Here is an 11,325-nt window from a genome sequence, read left to right as displayed (position 1 = left end):
ATTCATTTATTCTGTCCAATAAGCTGCCTGCAGTGTCTACAAATGTCCAGCAGGTGTCAGTATTCTGCGAGACAGAATCAACGCAGCATCAAGTTTGACAATGATGTGTCTTAGATACTATGATAATAATACTAGATAATAAGGCATAAATATGCCTCATTAACGCGTTAGAAGTAATATTAGGTTATTTTAGTTTATTGCAGGTCGGTTGTTATCAGTTGAACGTATCGCTTCTACGGGGAACCAAAGCGAAGCTGCCGGACTGTGAGCCGCAGCAGGAAATCCATCACTGACCTGGGAACATGCTCTTCATTGTATGGAACCAGTAAGACTCTGTTTCCCTCCAGTAAAGTGTTTTCATTTATCTTCATGTTGGTCTGATTACAGCCTCATTCCAGCTACTGAATAACTTCCGGGTTCTTACTCTACGGTTCCGTCTGCGGCTGCGCTCAGTGAGCCAGACTGGTGGAGCGCCATCTGCTGGACAGCAGCAGCAAGTCCAGACAAAAGGTTCTTAGAATTTAGTCTCTTTTGCTCCTTTTTTAGACACATTTAAAAAATACATAAACAGATATCATAAAACTAAACATGCAGGAGTTTGTAATGAAATTAGGGTTAGACTTACACTTTATTGTCATTTGTACTCACAGAGTGTATACAAATAGAAATTTCGTTCAGTACAGCTCTCAAGACATTCCATTTTTATTTTTTTTTTAATAAAAAAAAAATATATATAAAAAATGATCTTTAAAAAAAGACATTTCCACTTTAAGTGCAGCTGTGATAAAATGTAAATATAAGACTGGTATATGATTTACAATTTTCAACATTTAGTATTATTGGAATTAGTATTCTTCCTCTGTTTGGTTGTTATTCTTATGCTTATAGGAACATGTTGGTGAAGATCCTCAGTCATCGAGGTCAGAGTCATTCCAGAAAGTTTAAAATCAATCCATTGGACTTTGTTTCCAAGTTTGAAGACGTTTCTCTTCCCATCCAGGAATTAATGTATATATAATGTGTATATATATATATATTACTGAACTATACACTACTATAATTAGTTAAATAAACAGAGATCGGTGGATTTTACTCAGTCGGCATTTTATTTACTTTGCAAAGTAAATTAAGAACAAGACATTTAAGTCGTCACACCAGCAGGATGTTCTGACTAGACAAGAGTTTTTCTTCCTTATTTATGTCGATGAAAAAACTGCAGGTTGTATCAGAGTCAAAAAAAATCACACACACTTTAACAAACCTTGAGAAACAATTCGGCTTGTCGCGGGAATAAGTATGCCTTGTCTTCAAACAACCTGAGTAAAAACATTTTTCACTGGATAAATAGCATAACTAAATATATGAAAGCAGAGAAATCTAAATGTTCCCACCACAGCAGAGTTTCTTTTCTTTGTCCTCCGTTTGCCTTGTTGGGATTCAGATCGGCCTGCTCAGTCCGTGCCACATTTTCACCGGCTCTTGTGCCTTGTTGATCATGTCCATCCAGTGCTGCAGCTGAAGACCCCTGGCGTACATGAAGGGACCCAAAACCAGAACTCCCAGGATGGCTGGAGGCTCTGAAATCAACAGCAGTGAATGATCTCTGTCAAAGGTTTAACTTTAAGGTGGTATTTCAACATTTATGATGTAAGGTTCAGTCAATTCTCTGTTTCTGACCCTTCCTCTGAGCTATCTCTAAAGTTCTGCTGCTATAGGCTTAGACTGCTGGAGGACATAGAGACCCCTTTTCATCATTCTGCTTCATTCTACCTATTCTTCCACTCTCTTTTTCTCATCATAGTAGCTTCATCTGGTCTGTGCTGCTTTAAGATCTAAACTGAAGCTGGTTGGATCGAAGCATTAGACGTTTTGTTGCTGTTGATCCTGTGATGAACACGTAGAAACATTCATGATCAAATCGGCATAATCAGCTGATCCTCTAAGGTGATTGCTGATATCTTTCCTTGTTGCCGTTGTGTGAAAACAACAAACTGCCCAAACTGCTGCTTTTCAGAGGCTCTCACCCTGATGGTGATCAGGTTAATAGTTGAACTACCTGTTACCAGTAGGGACAATCATAACTTTCTTCATAGCTGTGACAGTGGATTATCTAATGGCCTTTTATACATAAATGCCAGAAATATATGTTTTCAGTGTTTGTTTTTTTCTATGTTTAGAGCGCGTTTCACCTTTGCGGCTGTCGTTCGGCTGCTGCAGCTCAAATCTTAGGCAGGCATCGTCCAAGCACTGCGGTCGCAGTTTAAAGGTCATCCTGTAGTTGAAGCTGGGATCCTGTTCTGCTCTCACCAGACAGCTACGCTTCGTCTTTACCGCCTGAGTGTGAATCTGCAAGCTCACCTGGACGCACACGCCTGCAGAGGTAGACGGCTTGCTGTTAGCTGCTTGTGGCTAAAGCCGGGCATACACTGATTTTTTTCAATCGTTGCACGCAGCTACAGCTCCCACTGTACGACGAGCCTCTTCGGTTTCCTCATCACTACGCTCTGATGCGATCTACCTGCTCGCACTGTACGTCTAAAAACCAGGTGGGACTCGGCTCCGCAGTGAGATGGTGCTACTCGGACTCGTCTATCCGGAAGCCAAACGAGTAGAAGAGGAATATGAAGCTCACTAGAGTGAAACACGCTGCCTAAATATTTGGGTAATTTAGTGCTGAAAGCCCTAAAAAGAAAAGGAGACGACGTATTTGGACAAAGACATGGCTGAGCTAACGTGGCTACTACGGTCTGACAGTTTGACAGAAAGAACTCCATTTCACTCATTGCCCCCCCGCCATGCTGCTGGGTTTATATCTGAGAGGAAGAAGAAGAAGAAGAAGAATCGTTGTTTGTGCAATAAGCTATCTGCCCACCACCACCTTATGACGTCCGACTGCATTTCAAATATGTTTGAGGTAGTCGTGAGAGGCTGAACTGTACACTATGTGGCCCGATCAAAAAGTTCTTGCACAGCTTTAGAATTGACCCAAAAAGGGAAAAAAATCGTGCAGTGTAAGCCCGGCGTAACGTTTTGCGGTAAAAGCCTTTTGGAAGATGAAACCTGACATACCAGCATCTGTGAGGAGCTGAAGGCCCCGAGCTCTTAGAGCCACCACTGAGAGGCGCTGCAGAGACGAACTGTAGCTCAGGGACACCTGCACGTCTCCCAGCTCTGAACCCTGATGGACATCAGATGACAGACCCCCCCCTGTGAGCATGTGGACCGTCTCATCGAGGGCTGGGCGTGTGTGTGACGGCGCTCACCTGCGTCTCCTCCTCGGGATCCAGGTCCTTCCACAGCACTCTGCCGGCCTGACTCAGCTCCCCATCGAGGGGAAGGAGCACTCTCCCTACAGCATGTCGTTTCCCGTCTTTCTCCACACTCAGCACACACACACTCAGGGTGCACTGGAACACACACACTGCTGAAACCTGTACGGCACACACACACACACACACACGAAACAGACATGTCCTTCCTCAGGCTACAGAATATAAGAAAACAGATTTTTGACTCACAGATCCCGTCATCATTCACTGTTATTTACATTTTTCTGAGTTCTGTATTTAGGGTTCTGTTAAAACTGTAAATTTCCTGTTCTTATATAGGGCTTTGTTCTGTTCAGATGAGTTAACCAAAGCGTTTCCTCTACATTCAGTCATTCACTCTCATGCTGCGTTCACACCGGACGCAGCAAAAGCAGCAAAATCGCGTCTGCTGCTTCATTTTTGCTGCTTGTACCAGTTAGTTCTGACGCGCGGCTGAAGCAGCTTTGCTGCTCTGGCTGCGCGGTGCAAAAGTGTGTCTGACGCGCGTTGGGCGGAGCTACTCTATCCTTTCTCTGCCTTGTAGCTGTATTTGCTGTGATCAGTGGGAATAAAGTAGTTTTAATATGTTTTTAAGTGAGAAAATCCACCTGAATACGTAATCAGTGCAGACAGTTCATTCAGATTATCATCCTGCCTTCCAATATTATTTCTGTCGGAGCCGCTCAGACCCCCACATACCAGCGGTGCGCTGTCATTAGGAATCCCATTCAACAGCAGCCTCTGGCCGGGTCGCCTCCTCGCGGTTCACCGCGGCGGCTGGTAGGTGTTTTTTATCTAAATAATAAAAGCCAACATATTCTGCCGGCAGGTTTCTACATTTTAAGTTAATTTAGGCGTTAATAAACTGTTTCAGAGGAGTGATAATAGCACTCTGTATCATCAGCGATGTGTCTCTCTCGCTGCCAGCTCCCAGATCAGCGTCTCTAAATGGTTGACGCGGCGCGTCCAGCAGCTAAAGTTACATTTTTCCATCTTCAGCAGCAGCGCGTTTGCGGCGCGTTTGCAGCGCGTCAGATGCTTAAACGCGCCGGACGCGCTGCCTCAGCTGCTCAAAACGCGCTGCGGGACATTTTGCTGCGCCTTGACGCACGTCAACCATTGACTTTGCATGTAAACTCGCTGCTTCTGCTGCGTCCGGTGTGAACGTAGCATCACACTGATGGTGGTGAGCTACATTGTAGCCACAGCTGCCCTGGGGCTCACTGACAGAAGCCAGGCTGCTGTACGCTGGCGCCACCAGGCACTCTGAGTAGAAAATGCAGGGGAAGTGTCTTGCCCAAGGACACAACGACACTGAAAGCCACAGATGGGGCTTGAACTGTCAACCATTCGACGCCACTGTCAGGTGAAGCAGTTTTTCCAAAAAAGTAAAAAAAATCAATCCTCTGGACTTTGTTTCCAAGTTTGAAGATGTTTCTCTTCCATCCAGGAAGATTTTTCAATTCAAAATGTCAGAAATAGCGTTTAGTTCCAGGTTTTATAGAGCGGAACAAAAACAAAGTCTTGTTTTGGCTCAGAGAATATGCAGATTGAACCTGACGAACGGATCCATGGACTGTAATACCCGAAACCTGTCTATGTCTCTGAAAGACAGGTTGACATTCTGGTTCAGAGCTGATGAAAAACCTTTGAGACGATTTAAAGATAATTTTGACACAGAAATGTGAGCGTAAGGAAAAGTTTGTCCAATGACTCATTGATAGAGGTTCTGTTGATGGTTTATAAGGCGGATTCACTTAATGCACGATAGAACCTGAAGAAACAGTTTGGATGAGATAAAAAAAACAAAAAAAAACAAAGAAGTTCTGCTTCATCACCACCAGGAAATGCTTAAGTTGTACCTTTTCAATCATCAACCACAACTGCAGTCCACGCCCTGTGCATCTATTAAAGGAAAAGTCGCTCATATTCAGAATTCAAACTTCTGAAAGTTCTTTAAATATAAACTGATTCCATCCTGTTCAATAAATGATCAGTGTTTTTAATTCAGAGTAATTTTCATGTGAATGTGCTTTACTGGAGGCATCCATGTTTGTCAAAGAACACTACTGCCACCTACTGGTTAGTGACATTGTCACGGTGCGGTATCGGCTGTTGATCAAGTCCCAGTGCTGTATCTGGTGTTTGTCACAACGCGCTATTATCCAAGTCATCTTGAAAACATTCTTCTTCCAAATGTTGGCTACATATTACGGGTTTTTTCTCTGGCCAGAAGTTCGATGGCAAATCCTCCCTCTTCAAGTTGGCGATCCAACGACCAACCCGTCCGTGGAGGATCAGGAATCAGAAAGGTGGAATAACTCTTTTTTTCCACTTTTACCCGATGTATTCCAGCATCCAGCTGCCATGCACGTGGGCATTGTCAGTTTCACTATAGCTCTGGTGAATTTCAATGGTGAAGTCCTCTGGAAATCTTCAATAATTGTTGTTGATTGCAGATGTGTCTAGTAGTTCCCATTGATTTAGCTTGGAAAGCGGGGAGAATGGCGCTAGGCTTACCGCACCGTGACGTCACTGCTGGAAGATGGCAGGAGGGAGGGGCTACTATATTTGGGCAAAAATGGCCGCTCCCAGATTCAGAGATCGTGATGAAAAATATTATTCTAATTTTTTTACTGATTATCACTAAATTCATTAACTCACTGCAATCGTATTAGTTTTAGGTATAAATAATGATCCATTGATTCTTCCTGCTGATGGACTTTTCCTTTAAAGGACTAAACTGCCTGGTTGGCGCCCTCTTCAGGTTAAAAATGGGATAGTGCATCTGATTTGAGCTTTTTAACAACATTGCAAAATAAATAAACCTCTCAGAACATCAAATGGCCTTGCCTGGAATATCAGGCGGTCGTTAAACTCTGGGTCGGGCCCCGTGGCCCTGGCCTTCGCCTGCCGGGGCCTCCGGTCGTCGGGCAGAAGCCGGAGCTCGACCAGCGTCTTGTTGCTGTGGAAACGGGGAAGGAGGTTGCTGAGGCGGAGCAAGGAGACCACCAGCTGCTCGCTGCTGTGCTGATACTCTACAGAGAAGCAGAGGCGGGTGGCCATACCCGGAGGGGGGGGCACCACCTCGTTCAGAGGGGTCCCAGAGTAAAGCCCCGTTAGCAGCGACCCCACAGGGTACCAACCTGAGGAAAACGGGGGAAGCACACGACCTCATCAGTTTTTAGTTCATTCAGACGTTGATGGACTGAAATAAAAACTTGTTGCTGAGATCAGATCCGCTCCAGAATCCTTCTGTTTGCATTTGTCTGTTAATCACTTGCCGCCATCTTAGTGCAGGATCTGTAAATTTCTGTGCTTTTTTTTAGCTACAAAAAAATAACTAAAATGTATTTGATTGACCTTTGATTAAAACTGGGATCTTTATGATGGGTTTTTGAAGCATCCTCCCTACCTCAGAATACTCACCATGGCTCCATTCACAGGTTGATATTTGTCTAACATCCTAAAAAGTATTTACATTTAGTATTTTTATAACCTTTTGTTCTCTGCTGTGGGTTAAATTCCATCAGTGTAAGCAGGGGCGGATTTAGGAAATGTGGGGCCCTAGGCAAAGACAGGCAGGGGGCTCTCTGAACATTGTCCAGAGAGCTGTTCCAAACCAAATTTCTTTTTGTTTTACACTTGTGTAAAGAAAAATTACAAATAAAATCTGTCTAAGTCTAATAAAACAGCCCCATTCTCCAGATGTAGAAATGTTAATAGAATAGACATCCATTATCTGTTCTAGGTTGTGTCCCTCTCTTCTTGTCCCTTTTCTTCTTGTTTTCCTCTCTATGTTTTGTACTCAGCTGACTTTTCATGCTGTCTCTAAAGGAATGAAAGATTTTTTCCAAGCACTAAGCTCACTTAGCTGATTGCTCCTTCCTGTGTTTCCAAAAAGGCCAAAGTAAATAACCCAGTCCTTCTTTTCACTGTAGACAAGCCATGATCTGCTTATCTGTTCTCCATTTTTCATTTGGATGAAATAATAGCTGCATGCAGGGGCGGAGCTAGATGGGGGGCCAGGGGTGGCCATGGCCATCCTTAGCCAATCATTGGCCACCCCTGTGGCCACCCCTACCATTTTTTCCCTCTCATGCAGATGGTGGCAGCAGTAATACTCTGAAGTGGAATATTCAAAACATTACATTTTTTTTGTGGTTAATTATACACATCAATATATTAACATCAAAGATGATAAGTACAGAATTCATGCTCTTCAGAACAAGATTTTGTGTTTTATGGGGTAAAGAGAAAATTATGTGTCTCTGCAAGTCATCTAGGAATCCTCAGTGAAATCAAAGATAAATAAAAAATGTAATAAAAAATTTCAAAACTTCAACTTCAATCAAGAAATCAAATAATCAATATATGTAGATATTAGTGATTCTAAATATGAATTTTATGCAGAATGTTTATTGATACAAGCAGGTAAGTAATGACAATGATGATTGAGTTTTATCCACAATACCTTTTAATCTAGATATTCCGGATGTTTAAATATATGTTAGCAAAGGCTGTAGGAAAGTATAGTTAGTCTTTATTTAGAAAATATGGATGTTTTGCTTGTTAATTTTCCTGTTGCCGACCCGCTGAGACACACTGAATATTATCAGCGTTCTGATGGCATTTTAGGATTTTTATCAAAAACATAATTAATGTGCACAAATAAAGAATAGTTGTATTAACCATACATGGAAACAGAGTTTTATGGGGCCCCCAGGAACTCGGGGGCCCTAGGCAGCTGCCTATTTTAGCCTAATGGTAAATAGTAAAAACTAAATTCATTTGATCTTGTCCTTCAGAGAGGTAATAATGGAGGTCTAACTACTGATTTAAAGCATCCTACTGGTGCAGCACCTTCATCACCTGTGACCTACTTCTTACTGACAGCGAGCCGCGGTGAGCCAGAACGTCTCGCTGCGTCTCCAACTTCTTCTCCTCGCTCTCATCATCCCTCAGAAACTCAGCATTTTGTGGAATGAAGCGAGGAGGTAAAGAAAAGGGGATTTCATCTGGCCTTCAAACACAGAAATAAAACCGCTTTCATGAAACTGTTAGTCTGAGTCTCTTTTAATGAATCCATTTCCTGTCACTGACCTGCAGACACTCTGAGAGACAGGGATGACTGGAGCAGAGTGAGCAGGTACCGATGGCACCATGCTGATCAGCTCCTGATATTCATCCTGCTTGTTCTTCCTCATCCTCAGGCAGCACATCAGCAGAATCAGCAGCAGCACCGAGGACAGCAGACCCACAGACAGACCCACAGCGAGCAACAGCGCCTGGTCTGAACAGTCACACATCTCAGCTTTTCCTTAATGGCACAGGCCTGTTAGAGAAGCGTCTGTAATAGTTTCTCACCAGTCATGATAGATGTTTCCTTCAGAGTTGCCGTCCAAACAAGAAGCAGCCGCTTAGCGTTCTACCTAAACTGTTAGCGACCCTGAGGAGCAGTGAGGTGTTGGTGCAGCTGGCCGCTTCTCACCATGCTGCTATCTGCAGGGCCGGAAAAACAGCCACAGCGGCCTCTGGGAAGAAACACCTTTTTGTTGTGTTATGTATGTATTTGTAATAGACTGATTCAAAAAGATTGTGGTAAAATCTGGGTATTATTCTATCAATCTATGTATAAATGAGTGTGTATTCATTGTAAAAGTGAAGGTTTTGCTTTATTATGCAGTTTCTAAATGCATAATCCAAATTTCCAAGTTATTGCGCTACACGTTGAGGGACGCTAGACAGGATCTCCTGTAGCAGTCTGTGTCCCAGCAGATCTGACCTCCGCCTCTGGCTGAAGCCACTCATTGGTATTTTTTTCCATTTTAGTGAAATAAGCTCAAGCAGTGAGTGAAAGTGTTTGTGCAAATTGGGCAACAATGAGCAAAATGGAAGGTGTTCGTCATTTTATTCAAACATAATAGTTTATTCACAGAGTTTGCTCTTAATCTGGTTGGAAGTTTTGTGTCAGGTTGACTGGAGGCTCTGAGGACCCAAATGCAGAGATTAGTAGGCAGAGATGAGTTTTACTAATTTAATGAAGCACTCACAGGCAACTGAGGCAGAAATCCAAAATAAGGAATACAGGAAAATCAGGGAAAACATACATGAGGAGCCAGGAAAAGACCAGGAACCAGCACTGAGGAAATGCACAGGGTGAGTATATATAGGAGACTGAACAAAGACCGGACTAATGAGCTGCAGGTGTGGATGGAAGCATCTAGAAGGAAGCCAAGGGGAAAGGAAACAAACACAATGGGGGGGCAGAGAGTAACTCAAGAACAAAACACTGCTAGAAAACATTTACACATATAAAGAAACTAAAAAATATACATATAAAACAGAGTGCAGAACCCTGACATGATGTGTTCAACCAATCTGTTGGCTAAACCAACCAACCTCATTTGGCAATGATTTTTTCTATATTTTCTATATTTGTACAACGGCAAATCAATACAAATTAGTCTCATTAGACAAAACACTTGTTTTAATTTATTGCAACTTTCAAAAGTCTAAGCTGGGTTTCTAACCAACAACCTCAGGAGTGGAAGTCCATGTTTTACAGCTGATATGACTGACAGCTCTGCAGAAAGCAATACTACTTAACACCAATGTTTCAACTGTAACCAGTTCAGATTTTGATCATTGCATTGTTTAATCTAACCAAACTAGTTTTAACCAACTAGATTGTTTGTTTTTCCAACCAATCTATACTTAGAATCTATCCAAACTCTATTTAACGGACAGCAACTCTCCTTTAAACCCCCACAGCTTCACTGAGGCTGTTTAAATGCCTGCCAAAGTTCCAGGTGAGCTGAACATCCTGAAGCGGTCATGTGGTATGGCAGGGTAGCGAGTCTTCGGGCGTCATTTAATTAGGCTCCTCCCCCAAATTAAGCAAGCCCCCTCCACTAAACATGCTTTGAAGCCTCTGTTCATCTTATAACATCACTACCAATCAGAAACAAATGCTTTATTCTGTGACTTTGTAGCACAATTAGATCCAATTAATTAAAATATCAGTCAAATCATTCAATCCAATCAAATAAAAGGATTCAAATCTGGTGATAATTTAGTCAATTTCAGCTACAAATGCGAACTGGTGAAAATATACGCATGTAAAGAGTCTCAGCCAGTCATTAGTGGCCTCCTTATGAACTGGTATGTGGTGACAGTGGAGAGTAATGACTTCCTTTTAACAGGAAAACACCTCCAGTAAAACCAGTAGAGGCAGTCATGTGCAGAGACACTTTGGAGCTTAAGAGGACAATCCCTGTTAGCTTACATACAAATTCATTCAAAGTTTTCTATCTAAGGAAAACCAGCTGATTGCATCGACTCATTGACTCTTCTGCTTGTAGCGACAGTGGAGAGGAAAAACTGCCTTTGAACAGGAAGAAACCTCCAGCAAAACCAGGCTCAGTGTGAGCGGCCATCTGCTGAGGCCCACTGGGGTTCAAGGAGACAGAAGCAGACGTAGAAAAAGAAGCATAGATACAAAAGGCAACTGTCAACCAGCTCCACAGGCGGCCCCGTCCAGGAAACACACAGCCAGGCAGACGAGCTCCGAGCCAGCTCCCATGTCAGAGGACGAAGAGAGCACATCCAGTTAGTCACAGTCAGAGAAACAGTATCAACTACAGTTTATTTTATGTTCAGATGTGGGATAACGAATAACCTGGTCAACATTCCAGACAGTTTCAGACACTGACCTGCGTAGAGATGATCAGTGAGATCTGCTCATCATTCATTTATGAACTTCTCCAACCACATGCTGCATTTCCCATTTATTAAGAAACATGTGAAATAACAGCCGTGGCAGATGACCTTATCCTGAGTTTGAATCAAAGTGCTTACCAGCCACCCGCTGCTCCCTTCCACACACAAACCGGATTGGACAGAAGCTAATAAGATGACCGCTAATCCCCAGGGCTAAAGGTATGGAGTAATGGTCCTGTCTTTGTCTCTCACACACACACTCTAAATGAACCAAACAATGCGTTTATGAGAAGGA

At 42.9% G+C, this 11,325-nt stretch overlaps 2 protein-coding genes across 2 annotated transcripts in view; both read right to left on the bottom strand.

Moving 5' to 3' along the window:
• Positions 1 to 429, bottom strand: part of nat9 (N-acetyltransferase 9 (GCN5-related, putative)) — a 3,321-nt gene extending 2,892 nt beyond the window's left edge. Inside the window, exon 1 of the mRNA XM_015384562.1 lies at positions 295 to 429. Within this exon, the coding sequence (XP_015240048.1) occupies positions 295 to 371 (77 nt within the window). The 5' untranslated portion in view covers positions 372 to 429. The remainder of the gene's footprint in view (positions 1 to 294) is intronic.
• A 1,008-nt stretch (positions 430 to 1,437) lies between these two features.
• LOC107090916 (synaptotagmin-15-like) lies at positions 1,438 to 8,617 on the bottom strand. Its single transcript, XM_015384557.1, has 7 exons — positions 8,412 to 8,617; positions 8,192 to 8,331; positions 6,162 to 6,454; positions 3,264 to 3,431; positions 3,070 to 3,178; positions 2,190 to 2,372; positions 1,438 to 1,577 (listed from the first exon to the last, which is right to left on the bottom strand). Exons 1-7 carry the CDS (start codon positions 8,615 to 8,617, stop codon positions 1,438 to 1,440), a joined length of 1,239 nt encoding a protein of 412 aa, XP_015240043.1.
• Between the last annotated feature and the right edge of the window lie 2,708 nt (positions 8,618 to 11,325).

The sequence above is a fragment of the Cyprinodon variegatus genome, unplaced genomic scaffold (assembly GCF_000732505.1).
Source record: "Cyprinodon variegatus isolate N-32 unplaced genomic scaffold, C_variegatus-1.0 Scaffold316, whole genome shotgun sequence".
Classification (NCBI taxonomy): Eukaryota; Metazoa; Chordata; class Actinopteri; order Cyprinodontiformes; family Cyprinodontidae; genus Cyprinodon; species Cyprinodon variegatus.
The sequence above is the reverse complement of the archived record's forward strand: the minus strand, read 5'-3'. Positions and strand labels throughout refer to the sequence as shown.

Bases quoted from the DNA above. Each gene is read 5' to 3' on its own strand.
- LOC107090916 (XM_015384557.1), bottom strand. From the start codon at position 8,617: ATGTGTGACTGTTCAGACCAGGCGCTGTTGCTCGCTGTGGGTCTGTCT. The intron at 8,332-8,411 runs GTCAGTGACAGG...CTGTGTTTGAAG, and splicing joins GTCTCTCAGAGTGTCTGCAG to GCCAGATGAAATCCCCTTTT. The intron at 6,455-8,191 runs GTAGGTCACAGG...CGTTTTCCTCAG, and splicing joins CGGCTCGCTGTCAGTAAGAA to GTTGGTACCCTGTGGGGTCG.